Genomic DNA, 27,943 nt, shown 5'->3' on the forward strand with positions numbered 1-27,943 from the left:
CCACTTCCTAGGATGGCTATGAGGATTTATGCAGTTTGAAACCTCCCACCCCTGCCAGATGCACATAAACACACACACACACACACACACACACACACACACACACACATGAAATGCTCAGCAAATGCAAATGGCCTATGAGATGGAGGCAGTCAGGGACAGGCAGTCAGGCACAGTTGGCAGCTGCTTTTTTTCTTTCTTTTTTTTTTTTTTTTTTTTGCTTTATGCAATAGATGTTTATATCAGAATATTTAGTGAGTTCTATTTTAAAATGTATTAGAAGAGCTGGATAATTTAAAGGGCCCACCCTTGCCAGAGTTCTTTAGTGACATGAAGAGATCTCCAGCTATTTCAGATATTTTTAAAGCATATTTGTAAGCATGACAGCAGATGCTCTGACCCTCAGACCTGAAAGAACAGTGACCATACCCTGTACCTGACTGCCTGTCCCTGACTGCTTCCAACATCTCATAGGCCACTTGAATTTGCTTCCTGCTTGACTGTTGGAGAATTACTGTTTCTCTCTCAGTACGTCAGCAGTGTGAACCACAGAAGAGAGAATATTAGATGCATGGAGTGTAATGAGTGAAAGTAAAAAAACAGTCTGGCTCAAACTGAGACTGAGGAAAGGAGACAAAGGGAGATGGTAGCAAGCAGTGAGCTCCTCAGGGTGGCCAGGAACAAGTTTCTAGAACAGCTATGCACAACAAGGCAAAACTAGAGGAAAGGTAAGTGAGAGCTGTGTTGTGGAGTAGGCTTGAAGGCAGGCTGTGTGGTTGGGGCTTTCTCTTGGGATCAGCCTCTCCAACATCAGCTCCTGCTTGGACTGGCCCAGCCACCTGTCCTACATCAAGATCTTCGACGTGGGCACACGCTACATGGTGAATCGTGTGCAGGACCATATCCAGAGCCGCACAGTCTACTATCTCATGAACATTCACGTCACACCCCGCTCCATCTACCTATGCCGGCATGGTGAGAGTGAACTCAACCTCAGAGGCCGCATTGGAGGTGACTCTGGCCTCTCAGCTCGAGGCAAGCAGGTAGGGAAGGCCCCATGCATTCTGAAACATTGACTGGGCTGGTTCAAGTGGGCCACAAGTTGGTGGGGTGGCTGCTGACTGGGTCCTGAGGGTGGAGGGACTCAGTGACAAGGTAAAAGCAGGTTCTGGCCACTCCTGCTCTTCCACCCCATTAGCCACTCAGTCTTGACCCATCTTTGTATGGCTTCCATGTGCCACCAGCAACTCTGATGCTTTGGTCCTGGCACACCAGGCCTTCCCAGACCACCTGCTCCTCCAACCCCATTAAAATAAGCACTGTCTCTCCTGCCTAACTGGTCCCTCATTTTTCTCATAACTCTGTGTCTTCATTTGTGCAGTTTCTGCCATGGAGGCTGCCCTCCTCTGTCCTTTCTGTCAGCTGGTGACCATCCTTTGCACAGACAGCTGCCCTGAAGAGCCCCACATTTGAATCCATCTTTTCCTGCATTACTCAGGGCTGATGCTATTCTCCCAAACCCCCACTGCAGGTCATCATAGAGTTGACTCTTGTCCCCCACCAGTCACCACTTCTTTCCTGCCCTCCCTTCTCCACACTTTCCAGGACCCATCTCCTGCTCCACGGGCTGATCCAGAAAGCCCTCCCCTGCCCTCTCTTGCCCTCCCAGGCAGGTCGCTTGGGCTCCATACCCCCCAGTTCTGGCCCATCTCTGACCTTCATGGTGGGAGTCTCTTTTCTGAGTGAGTGAGTGAAAGTCGCTCAGTCTTGTCCAACTCTTTGAGACCCCATGGACTATATAGTCCATGGAATTCTCCAAGCCAGAATACTGGAGTGGGTAGCCTATCCCTTCTCCAGCGGATCTTCTTGACCCAGGAATTGAACTGGGGTCTCCTGCATTGCAGGCGGATTCTTTACAAACTGAGCTATCAGGGAAGCCAATGGTGGGAGTCTCTTCTTTCTAGTCAAGAATAATGACCTGCATGTTATACATGCTGCCCAAATAAAGAGACACATTTTCCTGCATTTGGCCCTCTCCCAGGGCTTGTTAAAGGGGCTTTCCTGGTGGCTCAGATGATACAGAATTTGTCTGCAGTAAGCACCCAGTTTGGACACATGGCCATCTCCATACAACATGCCTCCTTAAACAGAAAGGTGTACATGTACATGCACATGCCTGGCTCCAACTTTCATGCTAAAGAGCACAGTGCAACATGCATGGTTTCCAAAGTATTTTCCCATCAACTGTCACCCACAATCAAGCACAGTAGCTCTCACTATGTAACAGAGAGTACTCTGGTGGCTCCCCGTCTACTATGTAATGTAACACTCAGAGAGACCAGACTGAGTGAGCTAATGCTGTTTGCATGTTACAGTTAGGAAATACAAAGCCAGGGTGGGCCCAAGATATGCCCCAGGCCCCAAGGGACTCTGTGAGGGAGGTGAGGTAGATTAAACCCCATCACTTGTCTCCCAATCAGGACTCCTTCCACCAGAGCACACTGACTGTTGACTCATAATCCATGATTAGAATGTGTGGACACAATGCCTGTATTTGTACATAAAAACATGTGCCTGTATCTGTACATTTGTGCAGATGTTCCTCACACATCATCTGTGATTAAAAACATGCTTATCTGCAGAAGAAGAGTGAATCAGTTGCTCATATGCACTTCCACAAACCTAAGTGGTTCTTTTTGGTGCTGTCACTGTTTCCCTCACTGGATAGGCTGTGTCTTTATATATATATATACTTATTTTAATTGGAGGCTACTTTACAATATTGTATTGGTTTTGCCATACATCAACATGAATCTACCATGGGTGTACATGTGTTCCCCATCCTGAACCCCCCTCCCATCTCCCTCCCCATACCATCCCTCTGCGTAATCCCAGTGCAGCAGGCTGTGTCTTGAGAACTTGCCACCCCAGCACCCAGCACATGACCATACATACTCAGTAAATATTTAAATGCCCTTAGAATCTTAGTACCAGGTCCCCTGCTCAAGCAATGACCTTTCACAAGGTCAAAGAGAAATGTCCCCCACATCCCACCCACATACACTTCCAGACCACACTCAGAGTACCCAGAATCCTAGAATTTCCTGCCCAGAGTCTGCTTCCAGTAGCTATATGGAGCCTGTCCCAGAGTCTGTTCACGTGAGAACAGGACGTGTCACAAAATTTTTCACACCTAGGAAAAGGAATGGCCAAGGGGTCACTGTTTGTATGTCATGGGGATTGGTGGAGATAGGGTATAGACAGAATTTGTTCCTGAGACTGGATTATCCATAAGCATATACTTAAGATGCCTAGGAGTACAGGATGGAGCAGAAATGGGAAAAGAAGAGAGGTGAACTATAAGTGGAGTGCTTCCATTTGTACTTTTGTCCCAGGCCCACAAATGTTAGAAGTGAGATGTTTGAATGAATGAATAACCAAGTAGGAGGTTCTATGAACAAGCTTCAGTGAACACAACACACACATATGCACATATACACATATAAATACACATATTCTTTTCTATTCCCTTGGTCCTTAGTCATGTGGGCAAGAATATGACTTTTTGTAAATTGGAAACATTTAAACTCTACTCCTCGTTCATTATCACTCCATTATTTGTGGTAGATCTAAATTTATTCTCATGGCCACTTTGTCTTCTTTCATCTCTCTTTCTCCCATCCTCTCCTCCTTTGCACCCCCACTCCTCAGTATGCCTATGCCCTGGCCAATTTCATTCAGTCCCAGGGTATCAGCTCACTGAAGGTGTGGACGAGCCACATGAAGAGGACTATCCAGACAGCTGAAGCCTTAGGCGTTCCCTATGAGCAATGGAAGGCCCTGAATGAGATTGATGCGGTGAGATGGAGGGGGATGGATTCCCTGGTGGGTGGTGACTCTAGACTTATCCCCCTGGGTTGCCTTTGCTCTGGGTCATATGCAGAACCTAATTAATTCAACAAACTTTTCTTGTGCTAAACACTGTTCTGTGCCTTGGAGATCCAGTGAAGTCCAGAACAGACAAGGTCTTCACTCTCATGGAGCCCGAAGTTAGACAGCGAATAAGACATAGCATTGCATGCAACAAAAGTTTGTGAGAGGGGAAATACAAGGATCTATAGAGTTCCAGAAGGTGAGGATATTCTTGACAAGACAGTGGTAGAAGATTTAGAAGGAAAATTTCCTAGAAGCAGGCAAAATGGACTGGGGTAAGGGAATAATTTTAGTTCAAGGAATAGGGAACAGTTCACGTGAAAGCCCAGAGGTGATGATAGAGCATAGCATGTTCAGGGAACTGAGGGAAAATAGCAGAGAGTCTGAGATAGTGATTGTAAGGTCTGGAGAGAAGGGAGATGAGGTTGGAAAAGAAGAGAGCTTATAGGGCTTTATAGTCCATATTGAGGAATTTGGATGGTACCCTAAAAATGGGAAAACATTGATGTGGTCTAAGTCAAGAAGGAGTGGGCTACCATGTGCAAAGTAGATAACTAGTGGGAAGCTGCTGTATAGTACAGGAAACTCAGATTGGTCCCCTGTGATAAACTAGAGGAAGTGGGTGGGGGATGGGAAGGAGGCTCAAGAGGGAGGGGATATATGTATACTTAAAGCTGATTCACTTTGTTGTATAGCAGAAATCAATGCAACATTGTAAAACAATTATCTTCCAACTAAAAATTATTTTTTAAAAAATTTACCTCCCTCGCCAAAAGGAGGAGTGGGCTGAATGTGACTCACATTTTCTTAAAGACCATGCTGTGAAGACTCCACCCATGACTCCATCATGATCATGTCTGGAGACTAGGTGGGAAGAGGGCCAGAATGAGAATGCATACCAGTATGGAGATGACTGCATTAGTCTAGGCAAGAAGTGAGGGTGTGATGAACCAGATGTGTATTGGAGATGAAATGAAGAAGGAAAAACTTAGTGAATATTTCATCTGACCCTCATGACATGGCAGTCTCTCTTCAGAGTCAGGTTTTTCTATGAGCTCTTTAAGAAGATATTTCCTCTCCATTGTCTCACCTGCACTATAGGCACATTTACATCAGGTAGCAGCCCACAGATTATGATTGTTAAATACTAAAGTAAAAGCTTCACCACAGATGTAGATAACTTCTGTGTAGGTAGGTTAACCTGATTGCCTGCTAGATAAATAAGGGAAGTATGTGTGTGCATACATAATAACATATATACTTAACTATAGATGTATAGAGACACACATATTTGGAAAAGGGATATACAACATTGTTATACATATCACATATATTATTATAAAATACATGTGAGACAACTTTCCATCATAATAGTTCAGTTATTGTTTGTTTCTGGCACATATGTGGTATAAGCATTTATTGGATCCCTACTCCATTTCAGACTCTAGAATGGTGCTAGAGAGAGAGATTGGTTTCTGTCTTCATTGAAGTTTCAGAAAAAAATAGGGTAGTCAGAGGAATACAAAAAGCATGTGTGGTGCAGACTCTGATAGACTAGAATGTGGGCACACAGATGCTGGGGCAAGGCATCTGACCCAGCCATGATCTGGATGCCTACTTAAAACCTGAGAGTTGAGTAACAGTGAGCCAAGTAGAGAGGATCAGGAATCATGCAGAGAAAGCAGCATAAGCAAAGAGGGAATTGTGTATGTGTATAGATCTACTAAGGTTATAGCAGTAGAGATGGAGAGAGAATAAAGAGGAATAAATTTGAGAGAAATTTAAGGATTAGAATCTCAGAAGTTAGCTATGAGAGATGGGTCAAGAAGGAGGAAGAATTTAGAATGATGTTTAAGTTTCTGGTTTATTTCCATTACCAATACTATATTAATAATTATATATATTAATCTAATAACATTAGATTAAATTGATCTATTTAAATTACTATATAATCTAAACAATATTAATTATAGTAATATATTTCATTGATTGTTTTTTAAATGTGTCTTGTACATTCTGTACTAGTCTTTTTTACATATATTATCTCTAATATTCAAAATACTGCTGTGAGATAGTTATAATTACCCTCATTTTGCAGATGAGGAAAATAAAATTCAAAGAAGTTAGGCGATTTTCTTTAAGTCAGTAAGGAATTAGTGGTCACTTCCACAGGCAACAGATTCCCAGCATGCCTCAGAATAGAAAGTCAAAGCCAATCTGGAAGGACTTTGTGGATATAGCGTGCACTTTCTCCCATGGGCAGTGTCAGATGCAGGTTTGGCACTGCCTATCTTCTTGTAGGTTGGGGCAGGGGTGAACCTAACTCCTATGGAAAGCCTGGTTGGTAGCTCAAAAGACAACCAGAGCCCATTGCTTCACTACAGGAAGGTCTAATTGGAATCTACCAGACTAGAAGGGAATCTTATAAACTCAACATCGATCCCACCTCTACCAACAGACACCTCACTTCTGTGGATTTCTTAGTGAAAACTCATTCTTTAAGAGCCCTTAACTCCTTCTTTGGGTCAGGAGAGTGTATATCCCCAAGGACCACTGTGAAACTGAGGAATTTGCTAATTCTTGCCTTCTGAGAGAGGTCTGTGGATACCTATTTCTTTATCTGTCAGAGGTCCTGGAGAAGAAGTGTAGGCAGGAGGGATGGGAAATGTGATAACATTGAAAAGCCCTGTTTTGGATGTGTACATACACATGCACTTGTGTACACAGTCACAGACATCCACCACAGGTATGTTTACACTCACAGATATACATTTCACAGACACATAGACCAACTAGTCAAACACAGGTTTCCTCTCAGACACATCTACCAATCATATGTGCACCATTCATGCACACACACACACACACACACACTTATAGACAGACACACCTAGAGGTACATATCACATTCACTGTAGATACACATGCAATCTTTGCATATATTTACATCACATAGACACATAGAGGCATACCATGGACACACTAACAGTACAGACATACAGCCTCAACCATATTACCAAAGATTCACACAGACCTCAGACATAGGCACATAGATACTCACACATATATTTATAGATATACACATTTCAGAGACACACACACTACAGACACACTGAGACTCACATGAAGAGACAGACCACAAAGACACCTATGCACACACATTCTTAGATGATGAGACATCCTTTATATACATACACATACTCACACTTATATATATACTTACATATATATGCTGACACAAATGCACAACCAATAGCATAGGACCTTAAACATGCCAAAAATACACATCATGAGCAAGCTACACACACACACAAACACGGTCACAAATTCTTAAACCCACAAATCTATAAAAATACACATATATGTACATGTACACCTATAAACCTGTTAGGATAATCATAGAGAAACACCACAGATACCCACCATGCACTCAGCCTGAACACACCTATGCACATGCACTCATTCTCACATCCACACAGCTACATATCTTGTGCACACATATACACATACACCAGACAACAAATAGAATGTATTGTCTCCTTCCATAGGGGCAGTAAAGTGAAGTAGTGAAAGTGTTAGTTGCTCAGTTGTGTCCAACTCTTTGCAACTCCATGGACTATAGCCCACCAGGAGGAAGAGGTGGCAAGTATACAAAGAAGAACTATACAAAAAAGGTCTTAATGATGCAGATAACCACAATGATGTGGTCACTCACCTAGAGCCAGACATCCTGGAGTGTGAAGTCAAGTGGGCCTTAGGAAACATCACTACCAACAAATCTAGAGGAGGGGATGGAATTCCAGTTGAGCTATTTCAAATCCTAAAAGATGATGCTGTTAAAGTGCTGCACTCAGTATGTCAGCAAATTTGGAAAATTCAGCAGTAGCCACAGGATTGGAAAAGGTCAGTTTTCATTCCAATCTCAAGAAAGGGCAATACCAAAGGAACTACGATACAATTGTGCTCATGTCACATGTTAGCAGGGTAATGCTCAAAATCCTTCAAGCTAGACTTCAACAGTATGTGAATCGAGAACTTCCAGATGTACAAGCTGGGTTTAGAATGGGCAGAGAAACCAGAGATCATATTGCCGACATCTGTTGGACTGTAGAAAAAGCAAGGGAATTCCAGAAAAACATCTATTTCTGCTTCATTGACTATGCAAAAGCCTTTGACTGTGGATCACAACAAACTGTGGAAAATTCTTCAAGAGATGGGAATATCAGACCACCTACTTGTCTCTTGAGAAACCTGTATGAATGCCAAGAAACAATAGTTAGAACTGGACATGGAGCAATGGAATGGTTCAAAATTGGGAAAGGAGTACGTCAAGGCTGTATATTGTTACCCTGCTTCTTTAACTTATATGCAGAGTACACCATGCAAAATGCCAGGCTGGATGAAGCACAAGCTGGAATCAAGATTGCCGGGAGAAATATCAACAATCTCAGATATGCAGATGATACCACTCTGAGAGTTGGACTGTGAAGAAGGCTGAGCACCAAAGAATTGATGCTTTTGAACTGTGGTGTTGGAGAAGACTCTTGAGAGTCCCTTGGACTGCAAGGAGATCCAACCAGTCCATTCTGAAGAAGATCGACCCTGGGATTTCTTTGGAAGGAATGATGTTGAAGCTGAAGCTCCAGTACTTTGGCCACCTCATGCGAAGAGTTGAGTCATTGGAAAAGACTCTGATGCTGGGAGGGATTGGGGGCAGGAGGAGAAGGGGACGACCGCGGATGAGATGGCTGGATGGCATCACTGACTCGATGGACGTGAGTCTGAGTGAACTCCGGGAGATGGTGATGAACAGGGAGGCCTGGCGTGCTGCGATTCATGGGATCACAAAGAGTCGGACACGACTGAGCGACTGAACTGAACTGAATGGCAGAAAGCAAAGAGGAACTAAAGAGCCTCTTGAAGAGGGTTAAGAGAAAGGTGAAAAAGCTGGCTTAAAATTCAGCATTCAAAAATTAAGATCATGGCATCTGGTCCCATCACTTCATGGAAAATGGATGAGAAAAAGTGGAAAGAGTGACAGACTTTATTTTCTTGGGCTTCAAAATCACTGTAGACAGTGACTGCAGCCACGAAATTAAAAGACACTTGCTCCTTGGAAGAAAAGCTATGACAAACATAGACAGTGTATTAAAAACCAGACATCACTTTGCCAACAAAGTGCATATAGTCAAAGCTATGGTTTTTCCAGTAGTCATGTATGGATGTGAAAGAAGACTGAGTGCTGAAGAACTGATGCTTTCAAATTGTAGTGCTGGAGATGACTCTTGAAAATCCCTTGGAAAGCAAGGAGATCTAACCAGTCAATCCTAAAGGAAATCAGTCCTGAATATTCATTGGAAGGACTGATGCTGAAGCTGAAGCTCCAATACTTTTGGCCACCTGATTTGAAGAGCTGACTCATTGGAAAACACTCTGATGTTGGGAAGGATTGAGGGCAGGAGGAGCAGGGGTTGATTGGTGGGGAGATGAGATGGTTGAATGGCATCATCAAGTCAGTGGACTTGAGTTTGAGCAAACTCCAGAAGATAGTGAACAACAGGGAAGCCTGGTGTGCTGCCGTTCATGGAGTTGCAAATAGTTGGACTCGACTAGTGACTGAACAACAACAAGACAGCAGACCCAAACCTAGAGGTGTGTTAGCAGAAACCCAGGTGCTTATGTGCTAATGTTCCACAATCATTGGCCTCAGAACTATGGTAAAGGCTGTGGAGATTTCAATTTGTGAAAACTTTTGTCCCCAAATAATTTTTCTCAGGGTGTCTGTGAGGAGATGACCTATGAAGAAATCCAAGAACACTACCCCGAAGAATTTGCACTGCGAGACCAAGATAAATACCGCTACCGCTATCCTAAGGGAGAGGTAAGATTTGGAGGGGTGGCCAGACTCTTAGGACTCCTCCCCGGTATCTTTATTCCAACTACCAGGAGTCCATATTTCCCCAGACAGCTTTAGAAACAGGGTAAAGCAAATTTTGCAGCATCTTCCATACCACAAAGCACATGATTATCTGGCCCTTGGCTCTCTCATTCTTGGCTATAAGCAACATATTCCTTTTTTAAAGGCTGTACATTTGCCTATTTATTTCCTTCTTTCAGGAAGGCTCACTTTATCCTAGACTTTGTCTTTAATATTCTTTCACTAATGGCATCTGAAATATTTTAATGTACTTTAATTTTCCGACACTTTATTGCCAAGTTGCCTAAAGTTCCAGCCTTTCTGGACTGTGGATTGGAGTCCCAAGTAACAATGGCTAATGGTTTAACCAACTCTTCTGCCACCATATGAGCCAGATTATTAGTTCCTTATTCCCATGTGGTGGTGAACCCTCATTGCTTTCAACCCAGCCTCCACTTACCCTGTTCCACATGTTAGAATATTTATTAGTCATACTCCATTTCTGATACAGGTTCCTGGGGAAAATTGTCAGAAAGCAGAATGTTAGAGAAGATGAAATGATAGATATCCTGTGTTACAAAGCACTTTAACATTTGTATTTTCATCTTCAGAAATGACATTATGAAGTCAGTGACTGTGCCCTCATTTTCCTTTTTATATTTTAAGGCTATATTATCAGAGGCATACAAATTTAAAGCAGTTATATCTCCTTAGTAAATTGTATATTTTATTATAGAGTGAGCAAGCCTCTTTCCCCCTCTAATAATGCTTCTTTTATATATTAAAATTTTGCCTGCTCAGTATTTGGTTAGTTATTTACTTTCAACTTCTCTGTGTAGTTTTGTTTTGTTTCCTATAGACAACATAGAGCTGGGTTGTGTTGGTTTTAATAAACACTGGAAATATATGACTTTTGAATGGCAAGTTTGGTATACTTTTAATTACCGACATGTAAATTTACTTCTATTCTCTTATTTTGAGCTCTCTAGGCTTGGTTACTTTTTGTCTTCTCCTCCCTTCTTTAGAATTGATAAAATTTTACATCTATGTTTGAGTTATGCAATCTCTTTCTATGCTTTTAGAGTTACTCTTAACATTTTAATATATACGACTGACAAAAACTAAAAATCAATATCTCTACCTGCCTCCTGAATCAATATAAAAACTTTATAACTCTGGTCACTCCTTCTCTTATATTGTTTGTTGTTTTTTTTATTTTACTTACTTCAAACTTGTGTCTTATTCCCCAAATGAATTATTATTGTTAGTATTAAATTTATTATTGTAAGCACAGCTTACTCAGTGAGTGTTAATTGAATGAATGCTTGCTGAAGCACTTCAATTTATACCAGTCTATCAGAATACATCACTATTTGTCCCTATAATGCCAACATATTGTATTTTGGGGTTAAATTGACATTACCAAAGTAAAATTATTATGAATTCTAGATAAAATAGAATTACTTCCAAACAATTAATAAACTTTGTACCCGCATAGATGGATTTTTTCTTTTTAAAAAATTTTATTGGATTATAGTTGATTTACAATGTTGTATCACATATACATATACTTATTCTTTTTGGGGCTCTTTTCTCATATAGTTTATTACATAATATTGTCAAGTTCCTTGTGTTATTCAATTGGTTCTTACTGATTATCTGTCTTATATATAATTGTGTGTGTCTATTAATCCCAAGTGCCTGATTTATCCCCCCTCCCACATTTTTCCTTTGGTAACCATAAGCTTGTTTTCGATATCTGTAAGTCTGTTTCTGTTTTCTAAATAAGGTTATTTATATCATTTTCTAATTAGATTCCACATATGTGTGATGTCATAAGATATTTGTCTTCTTCTGTCTGACTTCAGATAATCTCTAGGTTCATCCATGTTGCTGCAAATGGCCTTATTTCATTCTTTTGATGGCTGAGTAATATTCTATTATATATGTTAATTAATATATACACAATGAAATTTATATGTATGCGATGGAATATATTAATATTCATTTCATCTGTTTATAGACATTTAGGTTCTTCTTCTTCATCCATTCGTGTTGATAGATATTTAGGTTGCTTCCATGTCTTAGTTTTTTTAAATAGAGCTACAAAGAACATTGGAGTGCATGTATCTTTTTGAATTATGGTTTTCTCCAGATAAATGACTAGGAGTGCTATTGCTGGGTCACATGATAGTTCTATTTTTAGTTTTTTAAGGAACCCCATCCCCATTCTGTTCTCCTAGATGGATTTTATATAGTAGAAAATGGGGGAAATCACTTATTTAATTAAAATATAATTTTTACTAGCTAAAAAAAATTGTATATAGTCAGAGTTTATTTAGATTAAACCACATATTTACCAAGTCTTTTGATCATTCTTTCATGTTACATCTCAGGTTTTCCTTCTGAGTTAAATGTCTATCTTTTTTTAGAATTTTCTTTAGGAGGATCTGTTGGTAGTAGACTCACCTTTCCTTTTGTTTAAAAATGTCTTTTGGAGGGGTGGTCTTCAATCCTAAATGGTACTTTGGCAAGGTATAAAACACTAGGAAGAAAATTTTCTCTCTGGAGTTATCATCCCCACTGTCTTCTGGTTTCTAACATGTCTAAGAAGTCTCCTACAAGTCTAATTGTTATTTCTTTTCTCTCTGGCTGCTTTTAGGGTCTTTGGATCTCTATTGCTTTTAAGTTTCACTCTGATATGTCTAAATGTTAATTTCTTTTAATTTATCTTGCTCAGAATTAATTGGAATTCCTGAATCTGAGAACTGAGATTCTTCATCAATTCTAGAAAATTCCCAGGCATTATATCTTTAGCTATTCCTCTCTCATATTTTCTTTATTATCTCCTTCTAGAAATTCAACTAGATATGTGTTAGTTTTACCTCTATGCTTCATGTCTCCAAACTTCTTATTTTTGATCTCTTTGCTACATTCTGAGTAATTTCTTCAGCTCTGTTTTCCAAAATATTTTATTTAATGCTCTGCATACTCTATCCATTGAGTTTTTCATTTTAATGAATATATTCTTCATTTATAAAAATTCTACTTAATTTTTTTCAAATCTGGATCTTATATTCAATAGCATCTTATTTCTTCCTTGTATTTGTGAGTAAATCTTTTACTTTTCTAAAAATCTCGAGAATATTTATTTTATATTGTGGATCCTTTATCTTAAGTTGTTAGAGTTCTTGTTGTTTCTGTTTATTTTTATTATAGCTTATTTTCTGTGTATGTTATATGAGCCTCAGTTTGACAAAAATTTATCTGTAGGAAATCCATGCAGCCTCAGTTGAGAGAATCTAGAGAGAATTTACATTTGCTTCTTCCAGACACTACTGGAAGCAAATGACTTGAAATCACTTTTTATTAAACTCTCAGCTTAGCATTTTCTGAAACACATGGATAATATAATTCAGAACCACAAATCTATTTAACAATATGTTTGGGGTTATACATTCTTAGTAGAGGCTTTTCCTAATTTTTTCCACCTAAGTCAGGCAGACACATTTTCTTATTGTTTCCCTTTGCCTGTGGATATATTTTTTAGCTTATAATTTTATTGAGGATGTAGTCCTTTGAAGGTCTCAGATTTATCTGAGAGTCTTATTCCCAAATACCTACCTTATACACACCTAAGGCTTCACCTCATATTTCTATTATGTTTTAAAAGCTCAAGGCTCTTGGATACTGTGATTGGCAAATGTCCCCATGGGAATTATGGCTTCTATATCCATTTATCACTCTTTTTCCCAAGTTTTTCTTCATTTCGGAACCCTATATTCATAATGTTTTGTTTTCTTGAAAGATCAGCAATGCAAAAATTTATTTTATCCAGCTTTTCTAGGGATTTTTTTTAGTGGAAAGTTTTATTATTGTTATTGTTATCTACTCTATTATATTGATTACCCCATTTAATAGATAAAAAGTAAGGCCCTAGGAAGGAAGGAAGTGAGTTGCCCAAGGTCATATTGCTGACCAACAACTGAACTAGCACCCAAATCAAGTTTTCCTGATTCCTGGTCTAGAGCTCTTCTCCTCAGGGCAAATGTGCCTCATCTCCCCTTCTTACCCAAATGTTTCTCTCTTTTTCAGTCTTACGAGGATCTGGTCCAGCGTCTGGAGCCAGTTATAATGGAGCTAGAACGGCAGGAAAATGTATTGGTGATCTGCCACCAGGCTGTCATGCGGTGCCTCCTGGCCTACTTTCTGGACAAAAGCTCAGGTACCACTTTTCTCTCTGGTCCTGGCATGGGAGCTGCATGTAAGTTGAGACTCTGACACCAGAAACTGGTGGTTTATATCTTAATAGTTAAGAGTACAGTATTTAGAACAAGGGTGCATGAGTCCAGTTTCTTACTCTGTCTCATGATACCTTTGGGAAATTACTTTAACCTCTCCCCGGTGGCTCAGTGGTAAAGAATCTGCCTACAGTGCAGGAGCCACAGGAGACATGGGCTTGATCCCTGGGTCAGCAAGATCCGCTGGAGGAGTACACGGGCAACCCACTCCAATATTCTTGCTTGGAGAATCCCATGGATGGAGGAGCCTGACAGGCAACAGTCCATGGGGTCGCAAAGAGTCAGACACAACTAAAGCGACTTAGCAGGCAGCAGGCTCTGTTCTCAGTTTCCTCATCTGTAAAACAGAGAGAATAATGAAGTTTAAATAAATTAACATATTTATAGAGCTTAGAACAGTTCATGATACAAAGTATGGGCCATATAAGTATTAGCTGCTACTATTAATATCAGTGTTATTATGAGTTAACATTTTCAAAGCCAACCTTAACAGTCTTTTTCAACCTGAGAAAGCTGAGCCAGTATTTCTCAGAGGCATACTGTCATCAGGTGGAATGGGACCTCTTGTGACTTTCTTTTTTAACTTTTTGGCCACATCGTGCATGTGGCATGGAGGATCTTATTTCCCTGACCAGGGATCCAACACGCCCCTGCAATGGAAGCACGGGAATTTTAATCACTGGACCACCAGGGAAGTCCCTAGTGTCTTGATTTTGATTATAGGTTTCTGTCTTTGCTCTAGGGATGATTTCTCCAAGATAGCAGTGCTTTCATTTTTAAATAATAATTTATTTTTATTAAAAAATCTGGAAATTTTAATTTACAGAGTATCTACACACTGGTTACAAATTGCAAGCTAGGGCAGCTGGCCTGGCAAAGGACTATCATGTCACCTCCAAGTGTGAAAGTCTATTTCTGACATGGAGGCTGAAGTGTTGGCATCTCCAGGATACTGGAGTAAGGATGTGTGAGAACAGTGCAAAGTCATATTTGAAGTACACAATGTCCTGCAGACTTGGATCTTTTCTATGAAGCTAGCTTTCAAACAAAGGGCTCTTATAATATGGAGTCATCTAGAATTGGAACCAGGGGGACTTGAGAACTTGACATTGGACAAGTAATTTCCTTTGGTTGGTCCTCAATCTCCTCAATGGAAAAAAGGTGACAGGGGATGGGGTGGTGCTGCTAGATTTCTGATGCTGTTCACATCTCTACTGCTCAGTACTATTTTTGAGACTGTGAGGCTGGCCCTGTAACCCTGACTGTGCAGAAGAGGAAATGGAGGCTCTGAGAGATGAAGTGACTTGACCAAGATCACAGGGCTCAGTGGGGCAGAGAGAGGCACTAATCTCAGGTGCAGTCTAGAGACACCTTATCTCAGACACATGTGGGGTTCATGGGAAGCACATGCATCTCCCATTTGCACACTGCTTTACCCACATACTACCTGCTTTCATGAACAGGCCATGCCATCTTCTCACAGCTGTCCTAAGAGCTGGGCTAGGCAGGACTGGGCACATGCTGAGGTAAGGAAACTGAAACTCACGAAGATGCTGTGACTGAGAACTCAGATCCATAGGACCTTACAGCTGGGTCCAATCTTGTGCTATAAGAGATAAGATCTTTGAGGACCAGAAAAAGAAAAGGCAGGGTCGAGATCACTTGTGTAGGCAGTGGCAGAACTGGGTCAGAGACCTCGGACAAGTTGCTTCCCTTCTCTGAATCTATTTTGTCATGCATGCAGTGAGGAACAGTAACTCCCATACAGTATTAGTGAGAACGAAGTGAGGTAGTGGACCAAAAGCACTGGACCCAGCACCTGAAGATGATTATGACAAAGGCAAGGAGGAGCAGCAGATTGGTTACCCAGGAAATCTTGTGTGTCAGGAGGCTGGGTGGGCCGTGGCAGGCCTGAAAAGCCTAGCATGACCCTCAGGGGCAGGGAGGCCATGATGGGTGGGTTCTGGTTCAATGAAGGGAGATGGAAAGCTGAATATGTTTCCTGGGTGATCGGGAGGGTGGGTGTTTACAGAGAGGAATGAGAGATGGGAGTGTCACCACACAGCACTGTGCATCCCTCAAAGGCAGTGACAGCAGACTGCAGTGGTCAGAGCACACATTTGGGCTCAAAGCATCCTGGGTTCCAGTCCCAGCACTGCCACATTCTTGCTGTGGGACTCAGGGCAAGTGTCTTCCCTCTCAGAGCATCAGGGTCCTCATCCATGGACTGTGCCTGGTCTTCTGCTCCCTTGAGGATATCTGGTGATTGCCATCAAGGCCACGCAAGTCATTGCATGCGAATCATCAGGAACTGAACACAAGTGAATCAGTGAATGCTTGTCCATCAACAAGTGTCCAGGGAGTCAAAGGGCACAGACCTGGGCTGGGGAGAAACCTGCAAGAGCTGCCAAGGTGCATGCACACCTCAGCCAAGGCCCCAGCACATAGTAGGGCCTCAGAAAACACTGGCTGAGACATGTTGTGACCTTTGGGGTGGGAGACCCCATGGAAGGACTGAGTGGGGGTGGGAGGGAGGCTTGTCTTGGTCTCATGTCTGCCCTGCAGTTGAGGAAGTCGGCCGCCTCCACAGTGCCAATCGTTGGTTTCTGGGCACCCAGGGTCTGTCCCCTATCCCCAGGACCTGCCGTCCTCCTTGTTGCTGAGGCCTCTCTGCTCTCTTCCTCCCTCCCCACTGGGCTCTCAGCACTGTCCCCTGAAGAGTGTGGGGGAGCAGGACCCAGGTAAAGATATCCATGGGGAAGGGGGTGGAAGGGAAGAGTGCTTTAAGCCTGGAGCCCCGGAGAGGTGGTGACATCCCTAGCATCCTGCCTCTGAAAGCTGCTCTCTCCTCCTTTCCAGATGAGTTGCCTTATCTCAAGTGCCCTCTGCACACAGTGCTCAAACTTACACCTGTGGCTTATGGTGAGTGCCCCCACCGTCATCTGCAGAAAAGTATATAGACACTATGAGCATGCCTGCAGTGCCTACCATTTGTCCAGCAAAGTCCTAAGAGAAATTCCCTGAGTAGAGAGTTAGATGTCTTGGTAGAGGCAGGACTGCTGGTAGCAAGATGACAATGAGAGAAGGACTTAGGTAGCCTCTAAATCTGGGATGTGGCCCCAGCTTTCTCTGTCTCTACAAGAGCACCAATCATATAGCACAAACTTGTAGAAGAGAGGGTCCCCAGGGACCAGAGAAAGGGGGGTTTCCACAGGTTTGGGGCCTCCTATGCCAGCTCCAAACCCCAATGATACTACCCTCTTCTTTCTTGAGGCTCCCCAGAACTACCTTGTGGCCTTCCACACCTCTGATCTTGCAGTAACCACACAGTTCTCAAAATAAACTTTACCTGGAGTTGGTTGCCCCAAGGTAGTGGCCCCAAGATTCTTTTAACATTTTGGCACCTAACACAGCTGGGAGGCTCCACAGAGCTCCATCCTTATCACACAGATTAGGTTTCTGTCTCACAGAAAAGAGCTGGGGGTGGGGCAGAGATCATCTCTTCTCAATTCTCATTCCCATTGACAAGGGAGGCTCAGAGAACACTGAGACTATTAGGGGCAGAGCCTGCCTCTTAGGCCTGATGTCTTCCCCAGACACCACACAGCTGGTCTAAATTCCCCTCCATAAAGGGCAGCTATAATCCACACACAACATGGAGCTGGGGGTGTGGGTGCTTAGGGGGAGAGGGAATGATACCTCAGGGGAGACCTGTACTTACCTGGGTGGCTTATGGATGGACGGGTTGTTCTTTTCCGAGGCTGCAAGGTGGAGTCCATCTACCTGAATGTGGAGGCTGTAAACACACATCGAGAGAAGCCTGAGGTAGGTGAGGGACTCTGTGGCTCAAGCTGGGGTGTTGTGAAAGCACCTTCCCCTGCAGAAAGGCAGCCCCAGTCCCACAGAGCTTGGGTGTTTCCACCAACATGTAGAAAAACCAGCACCCAGAAATGTAGGAACTGCAGACCAGACTCGAGATACCATAGAGAAGCAGGGCTAGAGCAACCCTGCCTAAAAGGACTCTGGCTGAGGTTCCCCCAGGCTTGCCTAAGGAAAGAGTCAGGATCCAGGCCTGGCTGAAAGAGGAGAGCCTGGCATTGAGAAGAGGCAGGGAAGGGTGGGAGCTCCAGACTACTGGTTCCTTCCTACTAATACTAGATTCTTTCCTCTCAGAATGTGGACATCACCCGGGAACCTGAAGAAGCCCTGGACACTGTTCCTGCCCACTACTGAGCCTTTTCTTAGACATCAAACTGCCTCTGTCCTTTCTTGGGTTCACCTTTAGGAGCTGCTATTATTGCTCTTTTCTTACACTGAGAACACTCTGAACTTGGCCTCACTGGACGAGACCCACTTCCAGTAAAGAAACTTTCATCAGCTCCAAAATAGGCCTTGATTTCTAGCTATAAACAAGGAACTATCCAGCTCAAGATGAAACTTGTTCCTTCTTAATTCTTATTCCCTGATCAATAAAGACTTCCCTTGCTACCTACAAAAGGAGAAAGCAGGTCATTGTGAGGCTTCTCCTACAAGATTTTCTTAAGATCCTGACCTTATGAAATGGCTCTGGTGCTGTAGGGGTATGGGCTCAGTGAGAATTTCCTGGATAAAAGGGCTCTGGAGAAGCATCTTCAAATGTGAAGGTGGAGCATCCATGTGAGTGCCTATGGCCTTGTTCCTTGGTGAGCAACATGACTCACGTACAAAAAGAATCTGTACTTAGACCACAGTTATCCTTTCTTCTCCAACTTGTTGCCATCCTGATTGATTTCACCGTCCATATAAATGATCCAAATACCCTGGTCACCTAGTGCCCTGCCCCCTCAACTTCAGTGATCATCTTCACTTCAGTCATTCACTCCATGGACCTTGGTTGGCATCATCTAGACTTCTCCCCAGTTTGGCTTCTTAAATACAAGCATCTCACTATCTGACCACTGGCCCCCTATTCCTTATAACTCTCTGTGTCATCCTCCCACACAGCAGGCATGTATGTAGTATTTCTTGAATGAACAATATTTACCCTTGCACTGCATTGAGTATAAGTCCTTTGATTCCTTCAGTATCTCCCCATCCATCAGTCCTCTCCCTTTTCATTTTTTTTCCATCCCTGGCCATTTTGGATCCTACTTTCTGTCTCCAGCCAATCTCCATGCAGCTACTATGGGCAGGTACCAGCAACTCAGTTGTGAGGATACAGACTCATACACCCCCTGCCTTTTTTTTACCTTTTTTTCCTCCCATCACAACCACCAGCAAGACCCAAAACCTTGTATAATCCACATCATTTTTTAAATCGGGATCTATTACAGGGTTGATGATCACTGCTTGAAGCAAATCTACATTTATCTTCTTCCACTGCCACCATTAAATTCTGTTCAAAGTCAGGATCACTCTCTATTCTCTGGTATTCTATCCATCCCATCTTCTCCAGGATAAGTTGATTCAGTCAGTTCTTGATTATTCCACATCTATATCCTGTCCTTCTTTATTGGCTTTTGCACTCATAATCTATGCAACATGCTTGGGTCTCTCTCCTATCCCAAGAAAATCCTCTGTTGTTGCCATGTCCACCTTTAGTTATGTCCCTCTCTACCTCTCCATTTTTAGCTATCTCAAAATGAAACTGTACTTAATCTCAAGAACCTGCTCCCTTTGCCTTCTGTTCCAGGCTTCCCCTTCTAGATCTTGACTTAAGCTATTTTCTGCTGGTCTGCTATGCTTTCCCCAAGACTCTATCCCACTGAAGTCATACTTTCCTTTTAGTCTAAAGTGAGAGCCCACCTTCCCCAAAGAGCTAAGCTGATCTCTAGCTCTTCTAAACCCAAAATGTCACCCACATCAACCTAAGCACAATAAAAGACAGAACAAACTGAAATTCATTTTGCAAATTTAAAGCAACTATGATACCAAATATGATAGGACACAAAAAGCAGAATTGGCAAACAGATTATTTTCATAGCATGTCACCCTCAGCTGATTGGTGATATTTGCTAAGACTGCTGCATGGACAAAGATTCCAGGATGTACCTTGATTCCATGGGAAGGACTGCTGAAATTTATTAGCAGTATCCATAAAAATGAGATAAATATGGGCGCAGGAGGGCCGAGAGGAGCTACTCCATGTTCAAGGTGAGGAGGGGAGGCTGTGAGGAGATACCCCTCGTCCAAGGTAAGGAGCAGTGGCTGCACTTTGCTGGAGCAACTGTGAAGAGATACCCCACACCCAAGGTAAGAGAAACCCAAGTAAGACGGTAGGTGTTGCGAGAGGCATCAGAAGGCAGACACACTGAAACCATAATCACAGAAAACTACTCAGTCTAATCACATGGACCACAGCCTTGTCTAACTCAATAAAACTAAGCCATGCCATGTGGGGCCTCCCAAGATGGGCTGGTCATGGTGGAGAGGTCTGACAGAATGTGGTCCACTGGAGAAGGAAATGGCAAACCACTTCAGTATTCCTGCCTTGAGAACCCCATGAACAGTATGAAAAGACAAAATGATAGGATACTGAAAGAGGAACTCCCCAGGTCGGTAGGTGCCCAATCTGCTACTGGAGATCAGTGGAGAAATAACTCCAGAAAGAATGAAGGGATGGAGTCAAAGGAAAACAATACCCAGTTGTGGATGTGACTGGTGATAGAAGCAAGGTCCAATGCTGTAAGAGCAATATTGCATAAGAACCTGGAATGTTAGGTCCATGAATCAAGGCAAATTGGAAGTAGTCAAACAGGAGATGGAAAGAATGAACGTCGACATTCTAGGAATCAGTGAACTAAAATGGACTGGAATGGGTGAATTTAACTCAGATGACCATTATATCTACTAATGTGGGCAGGAATCCCTCAGAAGAAATGGAGTAGCCATCATTGTCTACAAAAGAGTCTGAAATGCAGTATTTGCATGCAATCTCAAAAACGACAGAATGATCTCTGTTTCCAAGGCAAATCATTCAATATCATGGTAATCCAAGCCTATGCCCCAACTGGTAATGCTGAAGGTTGGACGGTTCTATGAAGACCTACAGGACCTTTTAGAACTAACACCCAAAAAAGATGTCCTTTTCATTATAGGGGACTGGAATGCAAAAGTAGGAAGTCAAGAAACACCAGGAGGAACAAGTAAATTTGGCCTTGGAGTACAGAATGAAGCAGGGCAAAGGCTAATAGAGTTTTGCCAAGAGAACGCACTGGTCATAGCGAACACCCTCTTCCAACAACACGAGAGAAGTCTCTACACATGGACATCACCAGATGGTCAACACCGAAATCACATTGATTATATTCTTTGCAGCCAAAGATGGAGAAGCCTTATACAGTCAGCAAAAACAAGACTGGGAGCTGACTGTGGCTCAGATCATGAACTCCCTATTGCCAAATTCAGACATAAATTGAAGAAAGCAGGGAAAACCACTAGACCATTCAGGTATGACCTAAATCAAATCCCTTATGATTATACAGTGGAAGTGAGAAATAGATTTAAGGGCCTAGTTCTGATAGAGTGCCTGATGAACTATGGATGGAGCTTTGTGACATTGTACAGGAGACAGGGATCAAGACCATCCCCATGGAAAAGAAATGCAAAAAAATAAAATGGCTGTCTGGGGAGGCCTTACAAATAGCTGTGAAAAGAAGAGAATCCAAAAGCAAAGGAGAAAAGGAAAGATATAAGCATCTGAATGCAGAGTTCCAAAGAATAGCAAGAAGAGATAAGAAAGCTGTCCTCAGCGATTAGTGCAAAGAAATAGAGGAAAACAACAGAATGGGAAAGACTAGAGATCTCTTCAAGAAAATTAGAGATACCAAGGGAACATTTCATGCAAAGATGGGCTCCATAAAGGACAGAAATGGTATGGACCTAACAGAAGCAGAAAGTATTAAGAAGAGGTGGCAAGAATACACAGAAGAACTGTACAAAAAAGATCTTCATGACCCAGATAATCACGATGGTGTGATCACTCACCTAGTTTCAGACATCCTTGAATGTGAAGTCAAGTGGGCCTTAGAAGGCATCACTACAAACAAAACTAGTGGAGGTCATGGAATTCCAATTGAGCTATTTCAAATCCTAAAAGACGATGCTGTGAAAGCGCTGCACTCATTATGCCAGCAAATTTGGAAAATTCAGCAGTGGCCACAGACCTGGAAAAGGTCCATTTTCATTCCAATCCCAAAGAAAGGCAATGCCAAAGAATGCTCAAACTACCGCACAATTGCACTCATCTCACATGCTAGTAAAGTAATGCTCAAAATTCTCCAAGCCAGGCTTCAGCAATATGTGAACCGTGAACTTCCTGATGTTCAAGCTGGTTTTAGAAATACAGAGTGAAGTAAGCCAGAAAGAAAAACACCAATACAGTATACTGACACATATATATGGAATTTAGAAAGATGGTAATGATGAACCTGTATGCAAGACAGCAAAAGAGACACAGATGTATAGAACGGACTTTTGGACTATGAGGGAGAGGGAGAGGGTGGGATGATTTGGGAGAATGGCATTGAAACATGTATACTATCATGTAAGAAACAAAGTTCCACTCTATGTTTGATACAGGATACAGGATGCTTGGGGCTGGTGCATGGGGATGATCCAGAGAGATGATATGGGGTGGAAGGTGGGAGGGGGATTCAGGATTGGGAGCTTGTATACACCCATGGTGGATTCATGTCAATGTATGGCAAAACCAATACAGTACTGTAAAGTAAAATAAAGTAAAAACAAAAAAGAAAAAAGAAAAAAAAAAAGAAAAGGCAGATGAACCAGAGATCAAATTGCCAACATCCCCAGGATCATTGAAAAAGCAAGAGAGTTCCAGAAAAACATTTATTTCTGCTTTATTGACTATGCCAAAGCCTTTGACTGTGTGGATCACATTAGACTGTGGAAAATTCTGAAAGAGGTGGAAATACCAGACCACCTGACCTGCCTCTTGAGAAATCTGTATGCAGGTCAGGAAGCAGCAGTTAGAACTGGACATGAAACAACAGACTGGTTCCAAATAGGAAAAGGAGTACATCAAGGCTATATATTGTCACCCTGCTTATTTAACTTATATGCAGAGTATATCATGACAAACGCTGGGCTGGAAGAAGCACAAGTTGGAATCAAGATTGCTGGGAAAAAGATCAATAACCTCAGATATGCAGATGACAACACCCTTATGGCAGAAAGTGAAGAGGAACTAAAAAGCCTCTTGATGAGAGTGAAAGAGGAGAGTGAAAAAGTTGTCTTAAAGCTCAACATTCAGAAATCTAAGATCATGGCATCTGGTCCCATCACTTCATGGGAAATAGATGGAGAAACAATGGAAACAGTGGCAGACTTTATATTTTGGGGTTCCAAAATCACTGCAGATGGTGACTGCAGCCATGAAACTAAAAGACACTTACTCCTTGGAAGGAAAGTTATGACCAACCTAGACAGCTTATTAAAAAGCAGAGACATTATTTTGCCAACAAAGGTCTGTCTAGTCAAGGCTATGGTTTTTCCAGTAGTCATGTTTGGATGTGAGAATTGGAATGTGAAGAAGGCTGAGCACCGAAGAATTGATGCTTTTGAACTGTGGTGTTGGAGAAGACTCTTGAGAGTCCCTTGGATTGCAATGAGATCCAATCAGTCCATTCTAAAGGAGATCCATCCTGGGTGTTCTTTGGAAGGATTGATGCTGAAGCTGAAACTCCAGTACTTTGGCCACCTCATTCAAAGAGTTGACTCATTGGAAAAGACCCTGATGCTGGGAGGGATTGCGGGCAGAAGAGGATGACCGAGGATGAGATGGCTGGATGGACACCGACTCAATGGACATGAGTTTGGGTAAACTCCGGGAGTTGGTGATGGACAGGGAGGCCTGGTGTGCTGCGATTCATGGAATCACAAAGGGTTGGACACGACTGAGCGACTGAACTGAACTAAACACTGCTGAAGCCAGTGCTAATACTGACAGCACTGCTAAAACCAGCACTGGTGCTGTTGTGTGCCTCCAAAGCCAAGATTGGTGCTGAGTGTATCACCAAAGTTAGTGCAACTGTTGAAAGAGCTGCTAAAGGAGACACTGGTACTGAGTACACCATCAAAACCAGTGCTGGTGCTAGGAGAGCCACCAAAGCAGATACTGGTTCTAAGTGTGCCACCAAACTAGCACTAGAACTGGGAGACCCACCAATGTAGCCACTAGTGCTGAGTGTGCCACCTAGGCGAGTGTTGGTGCTAAGTGCACCACTAAAGACTGCACTAGTGCCAAGTGTACTGCCAAGGCTGGTGCTCGTAATGAGTGCATCACTGAAACCAGCAGTGGTACTGAGTGTGCCTCCAAAACCAGAGCTGGCTCCACCATTGAAACTGGTATTGGTGTTGAGCAGGTCACTGAAACTACAGCTGACCTCATCACTGAAGTTGGCACTGGTGCAAGGTATGCCACCAAAGCTATTACTGGCTTCACTGCTGAAACTAGAGCTGGTGTTGGCTGTACCACTAAAGCTAATGCTGGCTCCACCACTGAAAGTGGAGCAAGTGCTGGGTGTGCCATCAAAGTAAATACTGGCCACACTGCTGAAGCTAGCACTGGTGCTGCATGTGCCACCAAAGCTAATACCAGCTTTGCCACCAAAGCCATTACCAGGGCTTGGTACACCACCTAAGCTAATACTAGAACCATCACTATAGCTAGCCCTGGTGCTAGCTTCTCTGCTGAAGTCAATGCTGGCACTGGCGTTTGCATTTTCTTGGGCTCTGGCCTGAATTTCAAGTGAAAATCTGTTCCAGGTGTGAGCATCATCACCTAACTCTTCCTTTGTTAGACAGTCGATATCCATGTCATCCCAATTCCAGGGCCCAGCCACAGCTTCCTCTCCAATCACCATTTGGGCTCTTGCCTCAGCCCTGGCCTCAGCCTCAACTATAGCCACAGCTGCAGTTTGGACTTGCATCTCCACTGCTTCCTGGTACTACACGGCCCAGTCCTTGGGGTCTTTCTTTTGCACCTGAAATGAGAATTACAATCATTATAATAAAAATAACATTTGTAATTATGTATTAAGTACATACCATGGGCTTTGTATAAAACTGAGAGTAGCATTTTAAAAAATTCTTAGTTGTTAGGGCTCTATCATGGGTCAATCCTGAGATCCAATTTCAGTTCTGATAATTCAGGTGCTATGTGACCTTGGACAAGCTACTTAATGTCACTGAGCCTAAATGTCTTCATCTCTGTCTTCATACTGACTCTCCTATCGCAAATGAACTGCAAGCTGCCCATCACTGTATACTGCTTTCCCCAGTCAGGGACATCTTGTACCCTTAATATGTCAAGTCAGGCAGCTCTCCTGTTACCTTGCATGATAAGAGATAAGGAGAAATGATAAAAGAGTAAGTATGCTATGGACTGAATGCTTTGTCCCACCAAAATTAATATGTTGAAGCACCAACCTCGAATGTGACTATATCTGGAGGTAGAGCTTTTCTGGAAGTAAAGTTTAATGATGTCATAATGGTGGGTTCCTGATCCAATAAGATTAGTGTCCTTTTAAGAAGAGGCTCTCCCATTATACAAAGTGAAGTAAGTCAGAAAGAGAAGAACAAATATCATATATTAATGCATATATATGGGATCTAGAAACACAGCACTGATGAACCTATTTGCAGGGCAGCAATGGAGACAGACATAGAGAACAGGCTTATGGACATGGAAGGGGTGCAGGAAAGGAGAGAGTGGGACAAATGGAAAGAGTAGCATAGAAACATATACAGTACCATATGTACAACAAATAGCCAGTGGGAATTTGCTGTATGATGCAGGGAGCTAGACCCGGTGTTCTGTGAAAATCTAGAGGGCTGGGATTGGAGGGAGGTTCAAGAGTAAGGAAACATGTGTATACCTATGGCTGATTTATGTTAATAAATGCAGAAACCAACAAAATTTGTATGGCAATTATCCTCCAATTAAAAACAAATATTTATTTTAAAAAAGAACTCTCTTTCCACAATGAACACATGAACGCATGAACTCTGCAAGCCAGGAGAGGTTTCATTAGAAACTAATGCTCCTGGACCTTGATCTAAGACTTCTAGCCTTCAGGACTATAATAAAATGTTTCTGGGTTGTTTTTTTTTTTTTTTTTTTTTTTTTTTTTTGGCTGCACCAGGCTTTACTTGTGGCATGTGAGTGAATTCTTAGTTGGGGCATGTGGGACCGAGTTCCCTGACCACGTATTGAACCCAGGCCCCCTGCATTGGGAGTGTAGTCTTAGCCATTGGACCACCAGGGAAGTTCCTGTTTCTGTTGTTTAAACTACTCAGTTTATGATATTTTGTTATAGCAGTTAAGGAGACTAATATAAATTATGAATAATGAATGAAATGATGTAAACTTTAAGTCAAGCAGCATTCTGGGACATAAATTAAGTTCCATATGTTTATATATGAACTGCAGGCTACCCTGTACCTGTCCATTCCTGTACACTGCCTGCCCCAGCCAGGTGTATCCTGTACCCTTAATATGCCAAGTAAGGGAAGCTCTTCTATTACCTTACAGGCAAACTTGAGTACTTTCATCTTGCTAGTCTCTTGATAGGAGCACAAGCCCCAGAAGAACTCATATTCAGGTGGTCTGCTGTCGGGGACCCTCTTGTATTCCAGGTACCTTGGAGAAAGGAAATGAAACTTGCTTCTAACCAAGCAAACCTGTTGTCTAACCACTTGGTTCCAGGTGGCAACCATCCTCCAATCAAGTATTAAACTCAGCTCCTGGAGAAGGATTTCCAAGGCCCTCCTTCCCCAGACTAACTCCAAAACATATTTCATGGTCTTGACCTACAATATTGAGCCATTTCCCATTGGCTCTGTACAAAGCAGTCACTTGGTGTTACAGGGGAGGCATGTATAGGGTATGGTGTCACAGGGAGGCCAAAGTATTCTGCCACCTATGAGGAGTAAACCCAAGTTTCTATTGGGTGTGTTGTAAACAGAGAAGCCATTCTCTGGGCATTCTGCTCTGAGCACACCCCATAGCAAGGATTTTGTGTTTGGTCTGGCCCAGCCCTAGTATGGTCCACCATGGTAATTGTGGACCGGACTCACTTAGTTCTAGGAAACATAATGCCCATATGTCTAAAGTTAGTGTAAGAAAAGGGCTGATCAAGCACTTTCTGGACCAGACTGGCACACCCAGAACACTTCAGGTCCTGACAAAGCCCCCAAACACCACTTAATTTTGCTTCACAAACTCATCTGTGATGAGCTTCCTCACTTCCCCTAAGAGTGAGTGCCTTACCCTGACAATGGGGGAAATAACCCATGAACCAAGATCAGATCTTCCCACATGGGGGCAGAGGCATGTCCCAATGTGGAAGAGACCTCTCTAGTACATGAGGCCATCTCAATTAAGTTAGGAAAGTAATGAACACAGGGTCACTAGAAGCAGGCAGCTGAGGTCAGATGGTTCTTATCAGGAATGCCCTAAGGTCTATCTTATATATCAGGTTAGAACAGAAAGAGGACATAGGAGAAGAGGAAGCAGAGAGTTCAGGACCATTTCCCTATCCACCCAGGTCAGAACTCTGGACCCAGTCCAGCACATCCGCCCACACCACCAGACCACCATACTGATGCAATCCTGGGACCATTCTCTCTTGCCAAAGCACAATACGAACAACAAGCACTGACAGAGCCCAATCATACCCAGGGCAGAGCCCCAACTTGTGCAGCACATCCCAGATGACAGCTGCAAGGGGAGGCAAAAGGAAACAGGGATAGAAAATGAACGTGTGCAATTTTGACCACAACCCCCTCC

At 42.7% G+C, this 27,943-nt stretch overlaps 2 protein-coding genes across 5 annotated transcripts in view; one reads left to right on the plus strand and one right to left on the minus strand.

Moving 5' to 3' along the window:
* PFKFB1 (6-phosphofructo-2-kinase/fructose-2,6-biphosphatase 1) overlaps positions 1–19,181 on the plus strand; it is a 132,243-nt gene extending 113,062 nt beyond the window's left edge. For 2 of the 4 annotated variants that reach the window (XM_005701297.3, XM_005701295.3), the window contains exons 8-14: positions 800–1,043; positions 3,712–3,858; positions 9,710–9,814; positions 13,946–14,075; positions 17,011–17,073; positions 17,912–17,976; positions 18,325–19,181. In XM_005701297.3, coding sequence (XP_005701354.1) covers positions 800–1,043; positions 3,712–3,858; positions 9,710–9,814; positions 13,946–14,075; positions 17,011–17,073; positions 17,912–17,976; positions 18,325–18,384 — 814 coding nt within the window. In that variant the 3' untranslated portion in view covers positions 18,385–19,181. The remainder of the gene's footprint in view (positions 1–799; positions 1,044–3,711; positions 3,859–9,709; positions 9,815–13,945; positions 14,076–17,010; positions 17,074–17,911; positions 17,977–18,324) is intronic. The other 2 variants (XM_005701296.2, XM_018044001.1) reach the window with 2 other exon arrangements.
* Positions 19,182–24,065: 4,884 nt separating this feature from the next.
* The window catches only part of TRO (trophinin), a 64,733-nt gene continuing 60,855 nt past the window's right edge, over positions 24,066–27,943 (minus strand). Inside the window, 6 exon segments of the mRNA XM_018043678.1 lie at positions 24,066–24,125; positions 24,127–24,293; positions 24,296–25,136; positions 26,680–26,794; positions 27,354–27,425; positions 27,832–27,874. Coding sequence (XP_017899167.1) covers positions 24,066–24,125; positions 24,127–24,293; positions 24,296–25,136; positions 26,680–26,794; positions 27,354–27,425; positions 27,832–27,874 — 1,298 coding nt within the window.

This window comes from Capra hircus, assembly GCF_001704415.2.
Source record: "Capra hircus breed San Clemente chromosome X unlocalized genomic scaffold, ASM170441v1, whole genome shotgun sequence".
NCBI lineage: Eukaryota > Metazoa > Chordata > Mammalia > Artiodactyla > Bovidae > Capra > Capra hircus.